The following is a 20,550-nucleotide window of genomic DNA, read 5'->3' on the forward strand; positions in this document are numbered from 1 at the left end:
ATCTTCTTGACCTTTGAGATTTGTTCTCTTTACTAAAACCTTGATTCTGAGTTATCATGTTAATTGAGTGTTATGTATAATATAATTGTAATATTAACTGTTGATCGATATATAACTTTTGTGAAGAAGCAATCTTGTGTTTATGAAATGTAACATACTTAGTTTTTATAGTTATTTCTTTAGGCAATGAATTTTTTTCAGGATCTTTAAGCAATGATAGTTCGTATGTATCCCGTAGTTCCTTTTTTAAAACATTGGCCTAGCACACTAATTAAAGTCATTATCATTCGGTATCAGCAATACAATTTATCTAGGTACAACACAAGTTTCTCAGAAGCTAAGGAACGACATAGCCACCTTTGAGGAACCAGAGCAAGGTCAAGTAATAATATGCTTCTTATATGCTACTCCCTCTGTCCCAAAAGATAAGAACGTTTTTAGCACTAGCATAGTGTCAAAAACGTTCTTATATTCTGGGACAGAGGGAGTAGGTGCCAGCAAGTTGTAGTATCTGCTTTTGACGACCAGCGGAACTTGGAGTCCCTGTTCCACTGCATACATTCCTGACACTACTAATCATTTTCCCTCCTTCTAGAACAATTCTGAGATATGTATAGTGAAGAATCATGAAATAAATAAGAACGCAAAATGACATGCTTCTAGTATAAACTCGAAACAGTTGCTAGTATTTTAGAGAATTGTTGCAACTTGCAGGCGCAAAAGCCAATTGATAATGTAGCATGGGGTTCGGTATTGGTCCGGATAATGATCTAGTAAAGTGAGTGACGATGAGTCCTATCTTAGGCATCTTGCAGGTGCAAAAGCCAATTGATAATATAGCAAGGGGTTCAGTATTGGTCGGTATAATGATCTAGTACAGTGAATGACGATGAGTCCTATCTTAGGCATCTTATTTTTTATCGCAATAAATCGAGCATGCGACTCATGCTATCTATGTAACTCAAATACCTTGACTCACAATGTATCAGCTCTTGGCAACATGAAGCATAAATCCGGTTATTCTCTCATATAATTTGCATGCCATATAGTTGATTACTTTTGTCGACAAAATGGGTTCATCTTCTTATTTATGTGTGATTCAATGATTGATTATACAGAGCACCTTCATAGTTATGTGGACTATGATCACGTTCAAATATAGCCCTTCTCTCCTTTTCATGTCACAAGCCTCTTTATGTCACGAGAATAATCTCCAATGATAAAGCGGATCGCTAAGCATACCAATCGTATCCCATCAGTCAGTGTAGAGTTTATTTAGCCTGCGTCATGCAGGTAAGCAGGACATCAACTATGCATTACACTTCCAAAATGTTAGGCTTTCACCACATATGTGTATGTAAGACACACCCAACTGGATGCCTCACTCCTTTTCAGCACTACTAACTGGTAAACTAGACCTATTTCTTTCTTTTACACAACTTGATGCATAGCTTCAGTCCTAGAACTATGCATTATTTTTACCTAAGATCGCAAGATATTCCTGCCGCGGAAGTGTCATGTAAATTGTCAGCACAGGACAGGCAAATGTCTCAACCTTGTGGCATATCATGCCTGTTCTCCGGAATCCTCGTACCTTCCATCCCCAACAAACCATCTTGTTTGAAATAAAGTAGCTGACAGTTGTCACTCCTAGAAAGCTTAGGATAAACAGGGAAGAGGAAAAACTGGCTGGACCAAAGCAGAAGGAGCTCCTCTGATGTACGGCACCTGCCGTTGGGCCACTGACAGGTGGGCCAAGTTCCAGCCGGGCCCATGTGTCAGTGATGGAACGGCACCCTGCCGTACGGGAAGGGATCCTCGTCCGACTAAAGCCTGTGGATATTGTAAAGCCTAGCAAGTAAGAAGGGAAGAGAGCAAGACCAGTGTAATATATAACCAGAGATAGCTAAGATGCTAGAGTTGTACTACGGGCAACCTTTTTATTTAATTTATTTCGGAAGGACAACCTGAGCACGGCCCAAACAACCATTGTGCTTAACCACAAGAGAATGCACTGCCGGATTATGTCATGACAATTCACATTAAATAAACCTGCTACTAACACGACAGGTGAACAGTCTCCATAACAGCTTTATCTTTTGAAGATCCCAATTCAATTGCAAAGGAGCACATTGTACTCCATCCGTCCGAAAATACTTGTCATCAAAAGACAAGTATTTTCGGACGGAGGGAGTAGTTACATATCACTCATTCTGAACGGGGTGGAATCCGGGAAGTCATATTTATTTGGGAAAATGGATACAGCAAAGGAGCTATTACATCAAATTTACCAACATAAACATAAACCGAAGAGCGGAGGGGCAGGGATCATAAGACGCAGATTTTTACTTCGTAGCCTGGGCAATGATGTTACTGATGGAGCCAGCTTCCTCTTTAGCAGCCTCTACCAATGAATCCTATGCAAGCAGGGAAGCAAATTGTTAATAGAAAACTATGAACTTCTCAAGAGCAGTCCAACACAGGTTTTGCAATTTCTATTGTACAGCGTTTTTATTTTTGTACAAACTATATTGAAAGCACAAAGTAATTCAAGCGGTAACAGAATAGATTTTAGAAGACGATGTTGTTTATCCTAATATTTAAGCACAGAAATGAGCTATACTGAACCATAGGAGAGAAGGTGAGGTCCAGTCAGGACATGAATGAACAGAAAGATTTTAATACCCGAAGTTATACGCCCTTATAACTAATCATGGAAAGTAGAATTTGTGTTAGCCGGTGGTGAGGATACCTGGGCAGCAATAAGTCTTGCGAAGTTTGTCAGCGACCCAATTAGGGCCACAGCAGCCCATGGGCCGGGCCTGGTTGAGTGCCACATGAAGGGAGGCCTGATTACAAGTATCCACGTAGGAAGCAGCAAAGAGGCATCCGGGCTTGGATCAGGCAAAGGCAACGGCGGCTCTCTCCTTACCCTTATCTTCTCCTACCTGCTGTTCTTCCTCCTCCCTCCTTTCCCAAATCCATGTATCTGAACTCGAATCATCTGTAATGGAGTAATTCGCGTGCGGAACCTAACATCGTGGCATCAAAGCCTTCTCACCACCCTTCCAAAATTCGTTCAAAATTTTGCCCAATTTTTTTTCCCTCGCACCATTCTCTCCACCACCATGCATCCCGAGTTGAAAGCTTGCCTTGACGAGTTCAAGGCGAAGGCTCAGGCACGCTTCGAGGCCAGTGCCAGGCTGTTCGCGCAGCACGACGAGCTGCTCTCCAAGCTCCTCACAGGAGCTTCGACCCCGCAGCCGGCGCGCTCTGCGGTCGTGGCCTCCAATGGCGACCTCACTGTCAACGCCACTGTCGTGGCGGTCGTCCCCGACACCTCTTCCTTTGCCACCAAGGCCCAAGAGGTCATCGCGCCCCCCTATGGCGCGTTCCTGGACTCCATCGATCTGATGCCCATGACCTGTTCGATGGCTGGCTCGACCCAAGTCGCCTGTGCTGCGAACGCCAACGAGGTCCACAACGTCACCACATCCGTCCGCCTCGAGCCTTTGGTCGCCCACATCCACCAGGAGGTCGACGCCGAGATCGTCACCCTGGTGGCAACCACCACCTATGTCTTCTCCGCCACTACCCAAGCCCAAGAGGCCCCCACGTCCGCCAATGATTCATCCCCAGTTTCCATTGAGATGATGGCCGTCACCTGCTCGACGGAGTGCTTGACCCAAGAAGTAGAGCAACTCATGCCGGAGTCTTCTATCAGCACCAACACCCCTACTTCCGAGGTTCTGTCCTCTGCGCCCGTCACCTCCGACATCATCCCAAGTGTTGCCACGGCAGCCAATCCAGTGTCGACGAAGTGCTTGGCAGAAACCCATGTCTACGCAAATGACTCCGTGCAGCTTCTGATCGCCGCCATCGACAGTGCCGACGAGACACATGCCACTGCCACCACTGAGAGCTTTGAACATCAACCATGGCCACCGCCTGTAGAAGTGCAGACCAGTCACATGGGACAACTTTTCAGGCCTAGCCCGTGGCCGTCGTTCAGACCTCTATCAGTCACAAGCTACCCGGAAGAGACATGTTCAAGTATCCACAGTCAATCACATAGAGGTTCCTGCTTTAGTCCTTGGTTAGTTTGGTTGATGTTCAGAGATGTTCACCTGGAGAAGCATGGTAATGGAACTGATACAATCATGCCGTGCACCAGTGGAATTCAACATAATGTGCCTGAACGTTTAAGTGAAATTGCAAGGAGATGTTCGGTTGATGTTCAGATATGTTCGCCGGGAGATGGTCTAGCAATCGCAAGGGAGTCCGATGTTCCTATGAAAATCAGAAAAATGGATAAAGGCTCCGTGGGTTCAAGTGTGGCTGTAGATGTAATCTCTCTTACAAGATGTGCAACATGCAAATATCAATTTTCAAGAGATTCAAGCATGACTGATTTTCCGGCTGGATCAGAAGTTGAAAACGAAGATGAATATTATGAAGGGAATACAACTCCTGGATTGGTTGGGTGTGAAGCTAGCTTAAACCTCCAAAGTATAGACGAATGCTCAGCAGACACTGACAGTGAAACTGATAAAACATCTGACAGTTGCGAGTTTCTTGGTGATTTGAACCCCTCATCTCTTCAGAAGTACTCCCTACTTATGTCTGAACTAGAATCCCAATTTGCATATTCCAGAAAGGTGGACAACTTATTCAAAAATGGTGTTCTACTGCTAGTTGATAACTCTTGCTTGGTAAATTCAGTATGCTTTGTACCTGGTCATCAGAATGATCTTGCTGTTACTGATGTCGACGGCATGCTCAAGTCGACTGCTGAAGATAACTGCAGTACACGCATTTTAATATAGGGAAATGCATTGCGTTTTCCCTGTGAGGCTAGACCTGAACAGCATGAGGACATATGCAACAGGGAGAGTGCCGCTGGAGTTTCTACAAATTTGCAAGTGCAAGAGCATGCTGTCATATGCAACTTTCCTACATCCGACCATCAGTCAAGGATGAAAGAAAACTGCAAGAAATGCTATCTTATACTCCATTGCAAAATTTTCTGGTCTCTTCAGTGGAGCAGTAAACCATGGTCTTCTGGACATCTTGAATCTTATCTGAATTCTTACTCAATCAGCGTCACTCTGAATTGCAACTATGGGCATTTGTATGTGCAGCTTGAGAAGTTACGGGCCACTGGAATTGAGGGAGAGATATTTGGTCAAAACTGTACTTCCTGCTGCGTCTGGGATCTTGGAGCCGAGCCAAGGAATGCAAAGGATAGTTCTGCACAGTTTCACAAAGTCCAGTCTAGGTGCAACCTCAAATGGCCCATTCCAGCAGCTCCATTCACAAATGTGCTTAAACTACTTGGATATATGAGTTCGCTTTGCTTTGGTTTTATTCAAGGAGTTTCCTGTGATTATGGTTCTTCTACTTCTGCTTGTACTCTCTACATTGGTGATCAATCCCCGGTGGCCTTCATTCCATCCGCAAGAACTGCTCCTTATGTTGTGTGGTCTACAAGATATATGCAGATCGTCTTTGAAGGATCACATGAGGGTCTGATTCTTCATACAGAATTCAGAAGCTATATGCGAACTAATTCAGAGTCTCTGCACCTCATTGGAGTTCTTGGGGAATTGACTCAATCTTGGAGCTTTACTGATCATGTCAGTACCTTGTCAAGCTATTGGTGGTGTTTCTCTTGGGGACCAGATTGGGATCCAGGAGGACCGCTCTTGGATGTTTCATCCCCAATTTCAACTAGTATGCACACTCCATCTCCAGAAGAAAGCATGGAATGCACGGGCTCAAAATGGTTACCACCAAAGGGGACTGCCACTGGTTGTCACGACCGGTTTTCCAATAAAAATATTTATTGAGAAACCAATCTTTTGAGTCCAGTATGAGAGAAATCCTCCTTACTGGTAGACAAATTCTTGATACAATAAGCCAGTAGCATAAAATATATTACAGGGTCGAACTACGGTTGCTCAACCAAATTATTACAAGCACGCCAATAAATATACATATTGGCGGACATGACACAGTGGTGTGGAGGCATGCTACTGACTCGAGGATAGGGCGGTGGTGGAAAAACACAGCGGGGAGAGAGATACAAGTCTCTAAAGTTGTCGTCTCATCGAGCGTCGAGGTGAGGCTCGATGAATTTATTTGGTAGCGGAAGCGGATATAATACAGTGACCAAATCCAGGGTCGCACGAGACTGACTGGGACTCCTCTAGGCGTCGGACTCGCTATCAAATTCTTCATCCATGAGATCGCCTTCGTCAGCATCTGGCCAAATCAACAAGCCAGTGAGTACTTTAAAAGTACTCGCAAGACAGTTCGGACGTAAGATATAACAAATGCATGCATGAATGCGTCATGATTAATTCACCAATGTATATTCAAAAATTAGCATAACGAGGTAAGTAAAAGGAAAACGGCGGTAGTCCGCCTGAAATCCCACAAAACATAAATGAAGACCGATCGGGTGTCTGAAGAGACGCCCCGAAAGGTGAACAAATAAATATACGGAAATGATGCCACAGTCGGGCGTCTTAGCGACACCACATAAAGGGCTTTAAAAGAAATGCCACAGTCGGACGTCGGGGCGACATCACAGAAAGGGCTTCAAAAGAAATACCACAGTCGGGCGTCTTAGCGACACCACATAAAGGGCTTTAAAAGAAATGCCACAGTCGGACGTCGGGGCGACATCACAGAAACGGCTTTAAAAGAAATGCCACAGTCGGGCGTCTTAGCGACACCACATAAAGGGCTTTAAAAGAAATGCCACAGTCGGACGTCGGGGCGACATCACAGAAAGGGCTTTAAAAGAAATGCCACAGTCGGGCGTCTTAGCGACACCACATAAAGGGCATGAAAAGAAAGTAAAATACAACAATGCCACAGTCAGACGTCTGAGCGACATCGCAGAAAGGGCTTTCATTCACAAGTAAATAATACTCATAATAAACATTCAATTTATGAGAATAAATGGGTTAGTCCATTCACAGGAATAATCATTTAACCGGACTTAGCACTCATGCGATTCACCGGAGTCTTTGTCATCAAAACTGACATTTGATCAGGATAAGATAATATCGATCTTAGACATGGAATAGATGATTTTGAGGAATATATGACTCTGCAGAGTTTGTACAAAAATTTTCCCACAGCCAACGGATTTCCGTAGTCCCGAAGGACTAGTTCCGTTTATGGTTTTTTCGGGAGAAAACACAGCTAACCAGTACACACCCATTCTACCTCTCGATGCTAGGAATCACCCTAGACATCGTCCAAGAAAAACTTTTGAGACGGGGAGATCACAATCTCGGATAGCATGGGATCAAATTTATATACGCGCGCTCTAAGGGGTGCCCCCCTCTCGGTCCCAACCGGAAACACCCATGCCCCCTGACCGGATGACTGGCTTTAATCCAGGGCCATGGAACCATCATCACGGCCTCTCCTTTTTGGTGTGTACCAGGAAAGCGGTTTACAACTTACTAAGCCGTATTCCTTACGGAAAACCTGTGGTAGTACAAGGAAGGAAAAATGGAAGGAACTGGAATGATACGAGTTGACATTGAAGTCACATAGTCTGGCATAAGCCTGGCATGCTACAACACTGCCATCTTACCCATCCTCATGCCAACACATGGCCATGCATACTCACATCCATCCACTCATGGAACTCACTTGCCTCATCGTCTCGGGTAACAGGGCATTCATCGGTATGTTCATCAACATGCCATAAACTAATTAATGCAAACATGCCAAAACAATCATCATATCAAAAGCTCAAACATGCTTGCCTGGTTCGGAGTAGTCGGAGCCTAGCTCGGTGAAGTTCGCGGCTCCGTCACCTCCTTCGGTATCTACGGTATAAAGAAAATATATGCGCTATCGTAAATACCAAGAGGTGCACAAAAAGTATTCCAAATATTTTTCAAATAAATCTGATAAAAAACTAGACAAAATTTTAAAGAGAACAGAAAAAGAATCAAATCAAAATACCTTTCTGTTTAAAAGTTATAAAGGTTTTTGCCCAGGGACTCATCTGTAATGAAACAGAAAGTTCCTAGGGGCTAGCTTATAAAAACAGAAAACGCTTCGGCAGAAACTACGCCAGCCCAAAGGGAAAGCGCATTTGGCAGAAGGCGTTTTCAGAAAACGCTTCATTTAGAAAGGACAGAGAGGCTGACAGCGGGTCCCGCCTGTCAGGTTTGAACTTTCAAATGGGGGGGGGGACGAAGCTCGTCGGCGCCCGAGAGCCGCGGTGGTCGCCGGCGGCGATCCACGGCGAGGCAGGGGGATCGGAGGGTACCTCCGTGATCAAGGCACCTTCCCGCGTCGGTTGGTGGTGGTGGTGGTCGCCGGCGAGTACCACGTCGACGGCGAGCTTTGCTCCGGCGGACGGTGGCTCGGGTGGTCGAGGGATTCGTCGGAGAGAGCTGCGAAGGACAAATTGATGCTGGCGTTAGCTTACTGGGTGCTAGAGGGAGTAACTGACGGGGTTTGGGCGCCGGAGACGGCCTCAACGGAGCGAATCATGGTGGAGGCCGAGGCGGATCGGGGCGGCCGGAGTTGGGGGAGGAGACCTCCTCGAGGTCCTCCGGGTGGCTTGGCAGAGCTTTGGTGAGGTGTAGAGGTGGTGCGTGCTCGAGAGTGAGCTCGGGGGCCCTTTTTATAGGCGGCCCGAGGCGGTGGCCGTGAACGGGGGTCTCCGGTGAAGATTACGGCGGCGCAGGGCTTGGTCGGGGGTAATTAGGGAGTTGTGCGTCGTCGTTGAGGTCCACCAGTTCCATTTAGGTGCTAATCGGGCTGGGATTTGGTGCTATGGGCGAGTTCGACAGAACGGGGCGATGCGGGCCCGTCGGCGGCAGTGAGCACGTTCCGTGCGTGCCCGGCCACGGCGACGGTGCCACGGGCGTGCGCTGGCATGCATGAGGCCACGCGGAGAGCAGAGGGGCGTTGGGCGGCGCCGAACGGCGTTGAGCCGCTGTTCCGTCCCCTGTCGGCTGTTACGGGGGTTCGGCCGCCGCAAGACACGTCGGTGCGGGCGGCCAGGGGCGCCACCGACGCTGGGAAGACGCCAAGCGCGCGTGCGGGGGTGCTGGCCAGGGAGAAGAAGCCGTGTGCAACGCGCCAAGCGCACTGTCAACGCGTGAGTGAAGCTGACGGACGAAAAAAGACACTGAAGTCTGAAATTTTCTGAATTTGCAAAGAAACAGTGCAGCTCAGGTGTTCGACAGAATGTTTTTGGCCTCTGGGGATTTTTCCTTGTGCTGATTTTTGGTGGAGTGGCTTCTCATTGCTCCAGTAGGCTTCCTGAATTTTGGTGGAATTTTTGGAGAAGTGTAGATATGAATTTCACCAAATTTGGCAAATCTGGTCCAAACTTGCAGAGACTGAATTTTGAAAAATTTGAAAAGAGAAGGAGTGGATCAAGATGGTTCTGGGTTGTGGGTACAAAGGACTTTCCAGGAGAGTTGGTTTGAGGTCAAAACTCAAATGCAAAAGGGTACTTGCTTTGAAAAACTCTCAGGCTCCAAATAATTTTCAGAAATGATTTGAGTGAAAAGAAAATTAGGATAAAATCCAAAACTTGCTTGGATTAGTTGGGACAGAGAACTTGGGTTGATTACCAGGAGGAGGGGAGGTTTTGGAGGGGTTTTACCACATGGGCAAAATACAAAGTCATGGGTGGTTTTCAAGATATGAAAATCCCAAGTTTTCATAGAGTTTCTTTTTAAAAGAAAAAAAATTAAACTCCCAAAAATAAATTTGAGAGGGAACCAACAGAGAAGAAGTTTCAAAAGATCAAACACCATAGCTTGAATAAAAATAAAAACCTTGCCAAAGAAAAGGAAGTTTTTAAGAGGAAGGTTTTCTGGAAAAAAAATTAAATGGCCTCTTTTCAAAAACCACAAAGTTTTTGCTGAAAACCAAATAAAAATTTTGGAGTGTCACAACACCTACCCCCTTAGGAAAAATCTCGTCCCCAAGATTTCAACTGTTCCTCAAATAAGTGTGGATGCTCTGTCCGAAGAAAATCCTCTCTTTCCCAAGTTGCTTCGCTTTCGGTGTGGTTGCTCCATTGAACTCTGAAAAACTTGATGGTCTTCTGTCGGGTCCTCCTTTCAGACTCCTCTAATATTTTTACTGGGCATTCCCGATAAGTGAGGTCTGGCTGTACGTCAATGTTCTCATGGGATACTTGCTTCTCTGGTTTGCTTACGCACTTCCTTAATTGAGAGACGTGGAACATGTTGTGAATGTCGGACAAGTCTTCGGGTAAGTCTAGCTGGTAGGCTACAGTGCCTCTTCGTGCCACTATGCAGAATGGTCCAATGAATCTTGGTGCTAACTTTCCTTTAATCTTAAACCGTTGCAGTCCCCTCATAGGTGATACTCGTAGATACACAAATTCACCGGGTTCAAAATTCACCCCACGATGTTTCTGATCGTAATAACTCTTCTGTCGGCTTTGAGCGGTCTTGAGTCGGTCCCTGATTAGCTTGACTTTTTCCTCGGCTTCTTTGAGCACGTCTGGGCCGAAGATACGGCTGTCTCCGGTCTCTGACCAATTTAGCGGGGTACGACATCTCCGTCCGTATAGGGCTTCAAAAGGAGCCATTTGCAGGCTGGCCTGGTAACTGTTGTTGTATGCGAACTCGGCATATGGCAGGCTTTCTTCCCAACTGGTTCCATAGGTGAGGACACATGCTCTCAGCATGTCTTCTAAAATTTGGTTTACGCGTTCAGTCTGTCCATCCGTCTGTGGGTGGTATGCGGTACTGAAGGCTAGTTGGGTTCCCAGAGCCTGTTGTAAATGCTCCCAAAATCTTGAGACGAACTGAGTGCCTCTGTCGGATATTATAGTCTTCGGGACACCGTGCAGACAAACTATGCGGGAAAGATAAATCCTGGCAAGCCTCTGAGTGGTGTGGGTCGTCTTTATTGGAATAAAGTGTGCCACTTTGGTTAACCTGTCAGTGATGACCCATATGGCATCATTCCCATGTCGTGACCGAGGTAGTCCGACAATGAAATCCATCCCTATTCCATCCCATTTCCACTCAGGTATTTTGTTTGGTTGCAGTAGTCCGGCTGGTCTCTGATGCTCAGCTTTTATGCGTTGACATGAGTCGCAACATGCAATGAAGGTGGCTATGTCCCTCTTCATACCGTGCCACCAAAATCTTTCCTGAATATCTTTATACATTTTGGTTCCTCCAGGGTGGATCGAGTACGGGGCGGTGTGGGCTTCAGCTAAAATTTGCTGTTTAAGGTCTTCTATGTTTGGCACGCAGAGCCTTTCTTCGTACCATAATATTCCTTCATTGTCTATGACGAATTCCGAGGCCTTGCCCATACTCAACTTTCTTTTGATGCCTTCGATGCTGGTGTGACCGGGCTGAGCTCCTTTAATTTTCCCCACAAGGTCGGGTTGTATTTCCAAGTTTGATATGGTGCCTTCTGCTACCATTATCAAGTTGAGCTTGGCAAATTCTTGTTGGAATTCGGGCCTCAAGCTGTGCAGATTGTTTTCGTCGGAGCTGGGGTTCCGACTAAGGGCATCGGCCACTACATTTTCTTTCCCTGGATGGTAATGGATACCAACATCATAATCCTTTACCAACTACAACCAACGTCGTTGCCATAAGTTTAGTTCTGGTTGTGTGAAAATATATTTGAGACTTTTGTGATCCATATATATTTCACATCGATTCCCAAGTAAGAAATGCCTCCATTCTTTGAGTGCATGAATAACTGCTGCCATTTCTAAGTCATGAGTGGGATAATTTTCCTCATGCTTGCGAAGTTGCCTTGAAGCGTAAGCGACAACTTTGCCTTCCTGCATCAACACGCATCCGAGACCCTTTCTGGACGCGTCACAATATACTTCAAAATTCTTGTGTATGTCGGGTACAATTAATACCGGTGCTGTCGTTAACTTCCGCTTTAGTTCTTGGAAACTTTTCTCGCAGGCTTCTGTCCATTCAAACTTCTTATCTTTCTTAAGTAATTGCGTCATAGGCTTGGCTATGGTGGAGAATCCTTCAATAAATCTGCGGTAATATCCTGCCATTCCCAAGAAACTCCGTATGTTCGTTACGCTGGCTGGTGACTTCCAGCCAAGTACGGCCTTGACTTTCTCTGGGTCCACTGCGATACCGTCGTGGGTCAGTACGTGGCCTAGAAAGCCTACTTGTCTTAGCCAAAATTCGCACTTGCTGAACTTGGCATACAATTGGTGTTTTCTGAGCTCTCCTAGCACAATCCTGAGATGTTCTGCGTGCTCTTCTGGTGTCTTGGAGTATACCAGAATATCGTCAATGAATACCACGACGAACTTGTCCATAAACTTCATAAATACTTTGTTCATGAGGTGAACAAAATATGCTGGGGCGTTAGTTAATCCAAATGGCATCACTGTGAACTCGTACAGTCCATATCTAGAGGTGAAGGCTGTTTTGGGGATATCTTCCGTTCGTACCTTCAATTGATGGTATCCTGACCTTAAGTCAATTTTTGAGAATACCTTGGCCTGAGCGAGTTGATCAAACAAATCGTTTATCCTTGGCATCGGGTATTTGTTTTTGACTGTGACCATGTTAAGTGCTCGATAGTCAATACACAATCTCAGCGTTCCATCCTTCTTTTTGGCAAATAAAATTGGTGATCCCCAAGGTGAGGAGCTGGCTCGAATGTATCCTTTGTCTAGCAATTCCTTTATTTGTTTCTTCAACTCAACTAATTCGGATGGTGCCATTCGGTACAGTTTCTTGTATATGGGGGTGGTTCCTGGTGCGAGCTCAATGCTGAATTCTATCTCTCGGTCTGGTGACATGCCTGGTAGCTCTTCAGGGAATACATCTGGAAATTCACACACTACTGGAACCTTGTTTAGCTCAGAAACGTCCACCTTATTTAATCTCGGTTGTCGGGGTATTTTTCCTTCCTTGGCTGATACTCTTATTGTCTTCCCTTGGTGGTGTGTGAGAATTACGGTCCTATTGAAACAGTCGATAAACCCCTTGTTGGTGGTTAGCCAATCCATCCCTAGGATGACATCCAGTCCTTTATTTTCCAACACAATAAGATTTGCGTGAAACTCCAATCCTTCGAACTCAATGACCACATTCTGACAGTAATTTTGAGTAACTTGTCGAATCCCAGGGGACTTGATGATCATGGATTTCTCCAAAGGAAGCATCGAAAAATTATTTTGCAAAGCAAAAATTTTCGAAATGAAAGAGTGAGAAGCTCCAGAATCAAACAAAACCATTGCAGGTATTGTGTTGACAGGAAACGTACCGGGTACGATATCCGGAGCATTTTGTGCCTCCTCTTTGGTTACGTGGTTCAGATGACCCTTCCTGTGGTTATTGTTGGGATTGAAATTGTTTCGCTTGGGCGCTGAGTTGTTGTCGCCGTTGTTCGGCTTTGGGGTTGAGTTCCTTGGCTTGGGGCACTGTTTGGCATAGTGCCCTTCTTCTCCACAAGCGTAACAAGTAACACCGGGGCGATAGGTGAATTCCTTGTCCCTTGCATGAAAATTCTTGATTGGGCGTGAGACATTGGATGAGGATTTGTGTGTCCCACCCTTTTGAAAATCTGTCCTGCTTCGGTGATTGCGAGCATGATTAGTCTGGTCCCTTTTTCGCTTGCGGATATCTTCCAGACTGTGTCTCTCATTTTCCAGAGTAATGGCCTTGTCCACCAGTGTTTTAAAATCAGGAAAAGTGTGCACGACCAGTTGGCATTTAAGCGCGGGCGCCAGGCCGTCAAGGAATTTCTCCATCTTCTTGTTTTCAGTCATACGTTCTTCATTGGCATAGCGGGACAATAGAGTAAATTGACCGTTGTATTCTGACACTGTCATGTTTCTTTGTTTGAGGTCATCGAACTCTCTTTTCTTAATTTTCATAATACTCTTGGGAATGTGTGCACCACGGAAACCTTCCTTGAAATCATCCCAGGTTATATCATTTTCGTTGGGGTGCATGTGCAGAAAATTCTACCACCATGATGCAGCTGCTCCTGTGAGATAGTGCGGAGCATATAGTACTTTCTCGAGATCTGAACATTTTGTAATAATTAATTTTCTCTCCATATCTCGAAGCCAATCCTCGGCTTCAAGAGGCTTGTCAGTATGAGAAAATGTTTGAGGACGTGTCTTCTGTAGCTCAGATAACTTGGAATGATGCTGATACTGTCCATGGTGATTTCCCATGTTGATGACTTGGTTCATCATTTCACGATGTTGTTGCTGACTCTGTTCATAAAGGCGGCACATTTGGGAAAGTGCCGTTTCACTGTTCTGTTGACTCGACTGCCCTTGTGTGAAATTGTTGCCTGGTTGAGTGTCATAATCTTCCTCTGGTGGAGTAGGCATGGAGCGAGTCCAAGGACGAGACATTTTTCACTCTGGGGATATATTTTGTAAAACCCATAAGAAAAGCGAAGATGGTCGCAAAAACAAAACCAAAATTGCACAAGGATGGCAAATAATTTAAATGACCAAGATCACTTAAGAAAACAAATAGAATTGCGCACGGAGAAGGACTGCTCATTACATATCTTACACGCGGGCGATAATTATACAATATATCACTCGGGATATGCGTACATAATCCTGACATGTTATTTAGGCTAGTGCACTTCTCCAGACCCTACATGATGCGCAAACAGGCTACTTCTCACAACCTATGCACATATAAACATATCATACAAGGCGGTACATTACATGGCGGCTAAGCGTACTCAGGCGGAAATGTTAACGACCTCCTTTGCCCTGCCGAGGGCGAGGCGTAGCGAGGTTGGGGACTCGACTTCCTCCTCGCTAATAGGCTCCATACGTGTAGTGTTGCACAGAGTGGACGGAGCGGTTGCCAGGGGCGGAACAACATGAACAGGAGTGGGCGCGAAGGGTGGTGCAGTGCGCGCTGGAGTAGGTGCAATGACTTGGTTGAATTCTTCGGTAGAAGGTAGGCGACGAGTTGGCGTATAAGATGCTGAGGACGAGACCAAAGTCAGTGGCGGTGCGGTGGGTAGGAGCTCCCTCCTGTTGGCAGCACAGCCATGAACTGAGTCCATGCGGGCAGCCACGAAGTCGTCCGCCAGGTTGTCGAAGGCTGCCTCCAGGGCCCGGAGATACTCAATGAGCATCTCAAAAGCCTCGTCTTGTTCTCCTCTGGGGCAGGAGTATGCGTAGTGACAGGTGTAAGGCACATGGCACGGAAGATAACGGTAACGACGAGTCTTCATCACGGGGAGGACATCCCTGAGACGAGCTATCGCCTTGCGGGCTGCCATCTGCATAGCATGCCTCTCCGTAGGCATGGCTCTTCCCAAGAACCGGAAGCGGCGTAACTCACCACACCCTCCCTTGAACTGCACCGCAGCCTGGTGCATGGTCAGACTGTCGTTGACTCGGTGCTGGCAGAGTGTGAAGACTGGGCGCATAGATGGCCCCATTGCGACCTGAACGATGAAGGAAAGAAGCTTGACGAACCCATCGGGCACGTTGGCGAAGGTCTGAGACTCGCAACTGTTGTCGGCCATCTACAAAAGTAGGCAAAAATTCAGCATGGTCAGATCATAAATTTATGCTGACTGACAGAAAATGACTACAATCAAGAAAATATGGAAAGGCTCAATCATGCTAATAACCAATTAGCGATCGCACCTAGTGGCTTCCTATAGTCAGCCTGGCTCTGATACCAAGCTTGTCACGACCGGTTTTCCAATAAAAATATTTATTGAGAAACCAATCTTTTGAGTCCAGTATGAGAGAAATCCTCCTTACTCGTAGACAAATTCTTGATACAATAAGCCAGTAGCATAAAATATATTACAGGGTCGAACTACGGTTGCTCAACCAAATTATTACAAGCATGCCAATAAATATACATATTGGCGGACATGACACAGTGGTGTGGAGGCATGCTACTGACTCGAGGATAGGGCGGTGGTGGAAAAACACAGCGGGGAGAGGGATACAAGTCTCTAAAGCTGTCGTCTCATCGAGCGTCGAGGTGAGGCTCGATGAATTTATTTGGTAGCGGAAGCGGATATAATACAGTGACCAAATCCAGGGTCGCACGAGACTGACTGGGACTCCTCTAGGCGTCGGACTCGCTATCAAATTCTTCATCCATGAGATCGCCTTCGTCAGCATCTGGCCAAATCAACAAGCCAGTGAGTACTTTGAAAGTACTCGCAAGACAGTTCGGACGTAAGATATAACAAATGCATGCATGAATGCGTCATGATTAATTCACCAATGTATATTCAAAAATTAGCATAACGAGGTAAGTAAAAGGGAAACGGCGGTAGTCCGCCTAAAATCCCACAAAACATAAATGAAGACCGATCGGGTGTCTGAAGCGACGCCTCGAAAGGTGAACAAATAAATATACGGAAATGATGCCACAGTCGGGCGTCTTAGCGACACCACGTAAAGGGCTTTAAAAGAAATGCCACAGTCGGACGTCGGGGCGACATCACAGAAAGGGCTTCAAAAGAAATACCACAGTCGGGCGTCTTAGCGACACCACATAAAGGGCTTTAAAAGAAATGCCACAGTCGGACGTCGGGGCGACATCACAGAAAGGGCTTTAAAAGAAATGCCACAGTCGGACGTCTTAGCGACACCACATAAAGGGCTTTAAAAGAAATGCCACAGTCGGACGTCGGGGCGACATCACAGAAAGGGCTTTAAAAGAAATGCCACAGTCGGGCGTCTTAGCGACACCACATAAAGGGCTTGAAAAGAAAGTAAAATACAACAATGCCACAGTCGGACGTCTGAGCGACATCGCAGAAAGGGCTTTCATTCACAAGTAAATAATACTCATAATAAACATTCAATTTATGAGAATAAATGGGTTAGTCCATTAACAGGAATAATCATTTAACCGGACTTAGCACTCATGCGATTCACCGGAGTCTCTGTCATCAAAACTGACATTTGATCAGGATAAGATAATATCGATCTTAGACATGGAATAGATGATTTTGAGGAATATATGACTCTGCAGAGTTTGTACAAAAATTTTCCCACAGCCAACGGATTTCCGTAGTCCCGAAGGACTAGTTCCGTTTACGGTTTTTTCGGGAGAAAACACAGCTAACCAGTACACACCCATTCTACCTCTCGATGCTAGGAATCACCCTAGACATCGTCCAAGAAAAACTTTTGAGACGGGGAGATCGCAATCTCGAATAGCATGGGATCAAATTTATATACGCGCGCTCTAAGGGGTGCCCCCCTCTCGGTCCCAACCGGAAACACCCATGCCCCCTGACCGGATGACTGGCTTTAATCCAGGGCCATGGAACCATCATCACGGCCTCTCCTTTTTGGTGTGTACCAGGAAAGCGGTTTACAACTTACTAAGCCGTATTCCTTACGGAAAACCTGTGGTAGTACAAGGAAGGAAAAATGGAAGGAACTGGAATGATACGAGTTGACATTGAAGTCACATAGTCTGGCATAAGCCTGGCATGCTACAACACTTCCATCTTACCCATCCTCATGCCAACACATGGCCATGCATACTCACATCCATCCACTCATGGAACTCACTTGCCTCATCGTCTCGGGTAACAGGGCATTCATCGGTATGTTCATCAACATGCCATAAACTACTTAATGCAAACATGCCAAAACAATCATCATATCAAAAGCTCAAACATGCTTGCCTGGTTCGGAGTAGTCGGAGCCTAGCTCGGTGAAATTCGCGGCTCCGTCACCTCCTTCGGTATCTACGGTATAAAGAAAATATATGCGCTATCGTAAATACCAAGGGGTGCACAAAAAGTATTCCAAATATTTTTCAAATAAATCTGATAAAAAACTAGACAACATTTTAAAGAGAACAGAAAAAGAATCAAATCAAAATACCTTTCTGTTTAAAAGTTATAAAGGTTTTTGCCCAGGGACTCATCTGTAATGAAACAGAAAGTTCCCAGGGGCTAGCTTATAAAAACAGAAAACGCTTCGGCAGAAACTACGCCAGCCCAAAGGGAAAGCGCATTTGGCAGAAGGCGTTTTCAGAAAACGCTTCGTTTAGAAAGGACAGAGAGGCTGACAGCGGGTCCCGCCTGTCAGGTTTGAACTTTCAAATGGGGGGGACGAAGCTCGTCGGCGCCCGAGAGCCGCGGTGGTCGCCGGCGGCGATCCACGGCGAGGCAGGGGGATCGGAGGGTACCTCCGTGATCAGGGCACCTTCCCGTGTCGGTTGGTGGTGGTGGTGGTCGCCGGCGAGTACCACGTCGACGGCGAGCTTTGCTCCGGCGGACGGTGGCTCGGGTGGTCGAGGGATTCGTCGGAGAGAGCTGCGAAGGACAAATTGATGCTGGCGTTAGCTTACTGGGTGCTAGAGGGAGTAACTGACGGGGTTTGGGCACCGGAGACGGCCTCACCGGAGCGAATCGTGGTGGAGGCCGAGGCGGATCCGGGCGGCCGGAGTTGGGGGAGGAGACCTCCTCGAGGTCCTCCGGTGGCTTGACAGAGCTTTGGTGAGGTGTAGAGGTGGTGCGTGCTCGAGAGTGAGCTCGGGGCCCTTTTTATAGGCGGCCCGAGGCGGTGGCCGTGAACGGGGGTCTCCGGTGAAGATTACGGCGGCGCAGGGCTTGGTCGGGGGTAATTAGGGAGTTGTGCGTCGTCGTTGAGGTCCACCGGTTCCACTTAGGTGCTAATCGGGCTGGGATTTGGTGCTATGGGCGAGTTCGACAGAACGGGGCGGCGCGGGCCCGTCGGCGGCAGTGAGCATGTTCCGTGCGTGCCGGGCCACGGCGACGGTGCCACGGGCGTGCGCTGGCATGCATGAGGCCACGCGGAGAGCAGAGGGGCGTTGGGCGGCGCCGAACGGCGTTGAGCCGCCGTTCCGTCCCCTGTCGGCTGTTACGGGGGTTCAGCCGCCGCAAGACACGCCGGCGCGGGCGGCCAGGGGCGCCACCGACGCTGGGAAGACGCCAAGCGCGCGTGCGGGGGTGCTGGCCAGGGAGAAGAAGCCGCGTGCAATGCGACAAGCGCACTGTCAACGCGTGAGTGAAGCTGACGGACGAAAAACGACACTGAAGTCTGAAATTTTCTGAATTTGTAAAGGAACAGTGCAGCTCAGGTGTTCGACAGAATGTTTTTGGCCTCTGGGGATTTTTCCTTGAGCTGATTTTTGGTGGAGTGGCTTCTCATTGCTCCAGTAGGCTGCCTGAATTTTGGTGGAATTTTTGGAGAAGTGTAGATATGAATTTCACCAAATTTGGCAAATCTGGTCCAAAATTTGAAAAGAGAAGGAGTGGATCAAGATGTGTGGGTACAAAGGACTTTCCAGGAGAGTTGGTTTGAGGTCAAAACTCAAATGCAAAAGGGTACTTGCTTTGAAAAACTCTCAGGCTCCAAATAATTTTCAGAAATGATTTGAGTGAAAAGAAAATTAGGATAAAATCCAAAACTTGCTTGGATTAGTTGGGACAGAGAACTTAGGTTGATTACCAGGAGGAGGGGAGGTTTTGGAGGGGTTTTACCACATGGGCAAAATACAAAGTCATGGGTGGTTTTCAAGATATGAAAATCCCAAGTTTTCATAGAGTTTCTTTTTAAAAGAAAAAAAATTAAACTCCCAAAAATAAATTTGAGAGGGAACCAACAGAGAAGAAGTTTCCAAAGATCAAACACCATAGCTTGAATAAAAATAAAAACCTTGCCAAAGAAAAGGAAGTTTTTAAGAGGAAGGTTTTCTGGAAAAATTTTAAATGGCCTCTTTTCAAAAACCACAAAGTTTTTGCTGAAAACCAAATAAAAATTTTGGAGTGTCACACTGGTATGGAACAAGATGAAAATAATATTGGTATCCACCTCAACCTCGTTCAAGTACACCTTGACAATGGCTACTTCCGCGACAAATACCACGAAAAATCTGACATGATCAAGGATCTTCAAGCACCCTGGGACCCTGGTGAGCCCTGCATGAAAGCGGCTTGGGGTCAAGCCGAATCTCAAGGGGTAGGGGATGTCAGCGACCCAATTATGGCCACAGCAGCCCATGCGCCGGGCCTGGTTGAGTGCCACATGAAGGGAGGCCTGACTACAAGTATCCACGTAGGAAGCAGCGAAGAGGCATCCGGGCTTGGATCAGGCAAAGGCAACGGCTCCTTACCCTTATCTTCTCCTACCTGTTGTTCTTCCTCCTCCCACCTTCCCCAAATCCACGTATCTGAACTCAAATCATCTGTAATGGAGTAATTCGTGTGTGGAACCTAACATAGTTTTTAGTGCTAGATTCCTGAAGCTCACCAGAAATGAGAATCTCATCCAGTACGTAGTAGGCCTGCAAATTTCCCCATGTACTCATGAAAATGAGCCCATGACTCACAAAAATGGCATAAGTCTGGCAAGAAATTGCATATAACTCCAGTCCTGGGTCTTCAGTGTCAACATTTCAACATATGTGAAAGAGATTACCTTGTGGAAATTGAATATCAAAATCAAATCCAGCTCACATACCTAAAGATATTATGAAAAGACAGTCAAAACAATAGTAGTACATTCTAGAAATA

The 20,550-nt window shown here is 46.5% G+C and overlaps 1 protein-coding gene across 1 annotated transcript; it reads left to right on the forward strand.

Annotated features, from left to right (window-relative positions):
• Positions 1 to 4,948: 4,948 nt before the first annotated feature.
• Positions 4,949 to 20,481, forward strand: LOC119303416. The gene is made up of 2 exons (XM_037580538.1): positions 4,949 to 5,811; positions 19,815 to 20,481. Exons 1-2 carry the CDS (start codon positions 4,977 to 4,979, stop codon positions 20,234 to 20,236), a joined length of 1,257 nt encoding a protein of 418 aa, XP_037436435.1. The 5' UTR covers positions 4,949 to 4,976; the 3' UTR covers positions 20,237 to 20,481.
• Positions 20,482 to 20,550: the final 69 nt, after the last annotated feature.

The sequence above is a fragment of the Triticum dicoccoides genome, chromosome 5A (genome assembly GCF_002162155.2).
Source record: "Triticum dicoccoides isolate Atlit2015 ecotype Zavitan chromosome 5A, WEW_v2.0, whole genome shotgun sequence".
In the NCBI taxonomy this organism is placed as follows: domain Eukaryota; kingdom Viridiplantae; phylum Streptophyta; class Magnoliopsida; order Poales; family Poaceae; genus Triticum; species Triticum dicoccoides.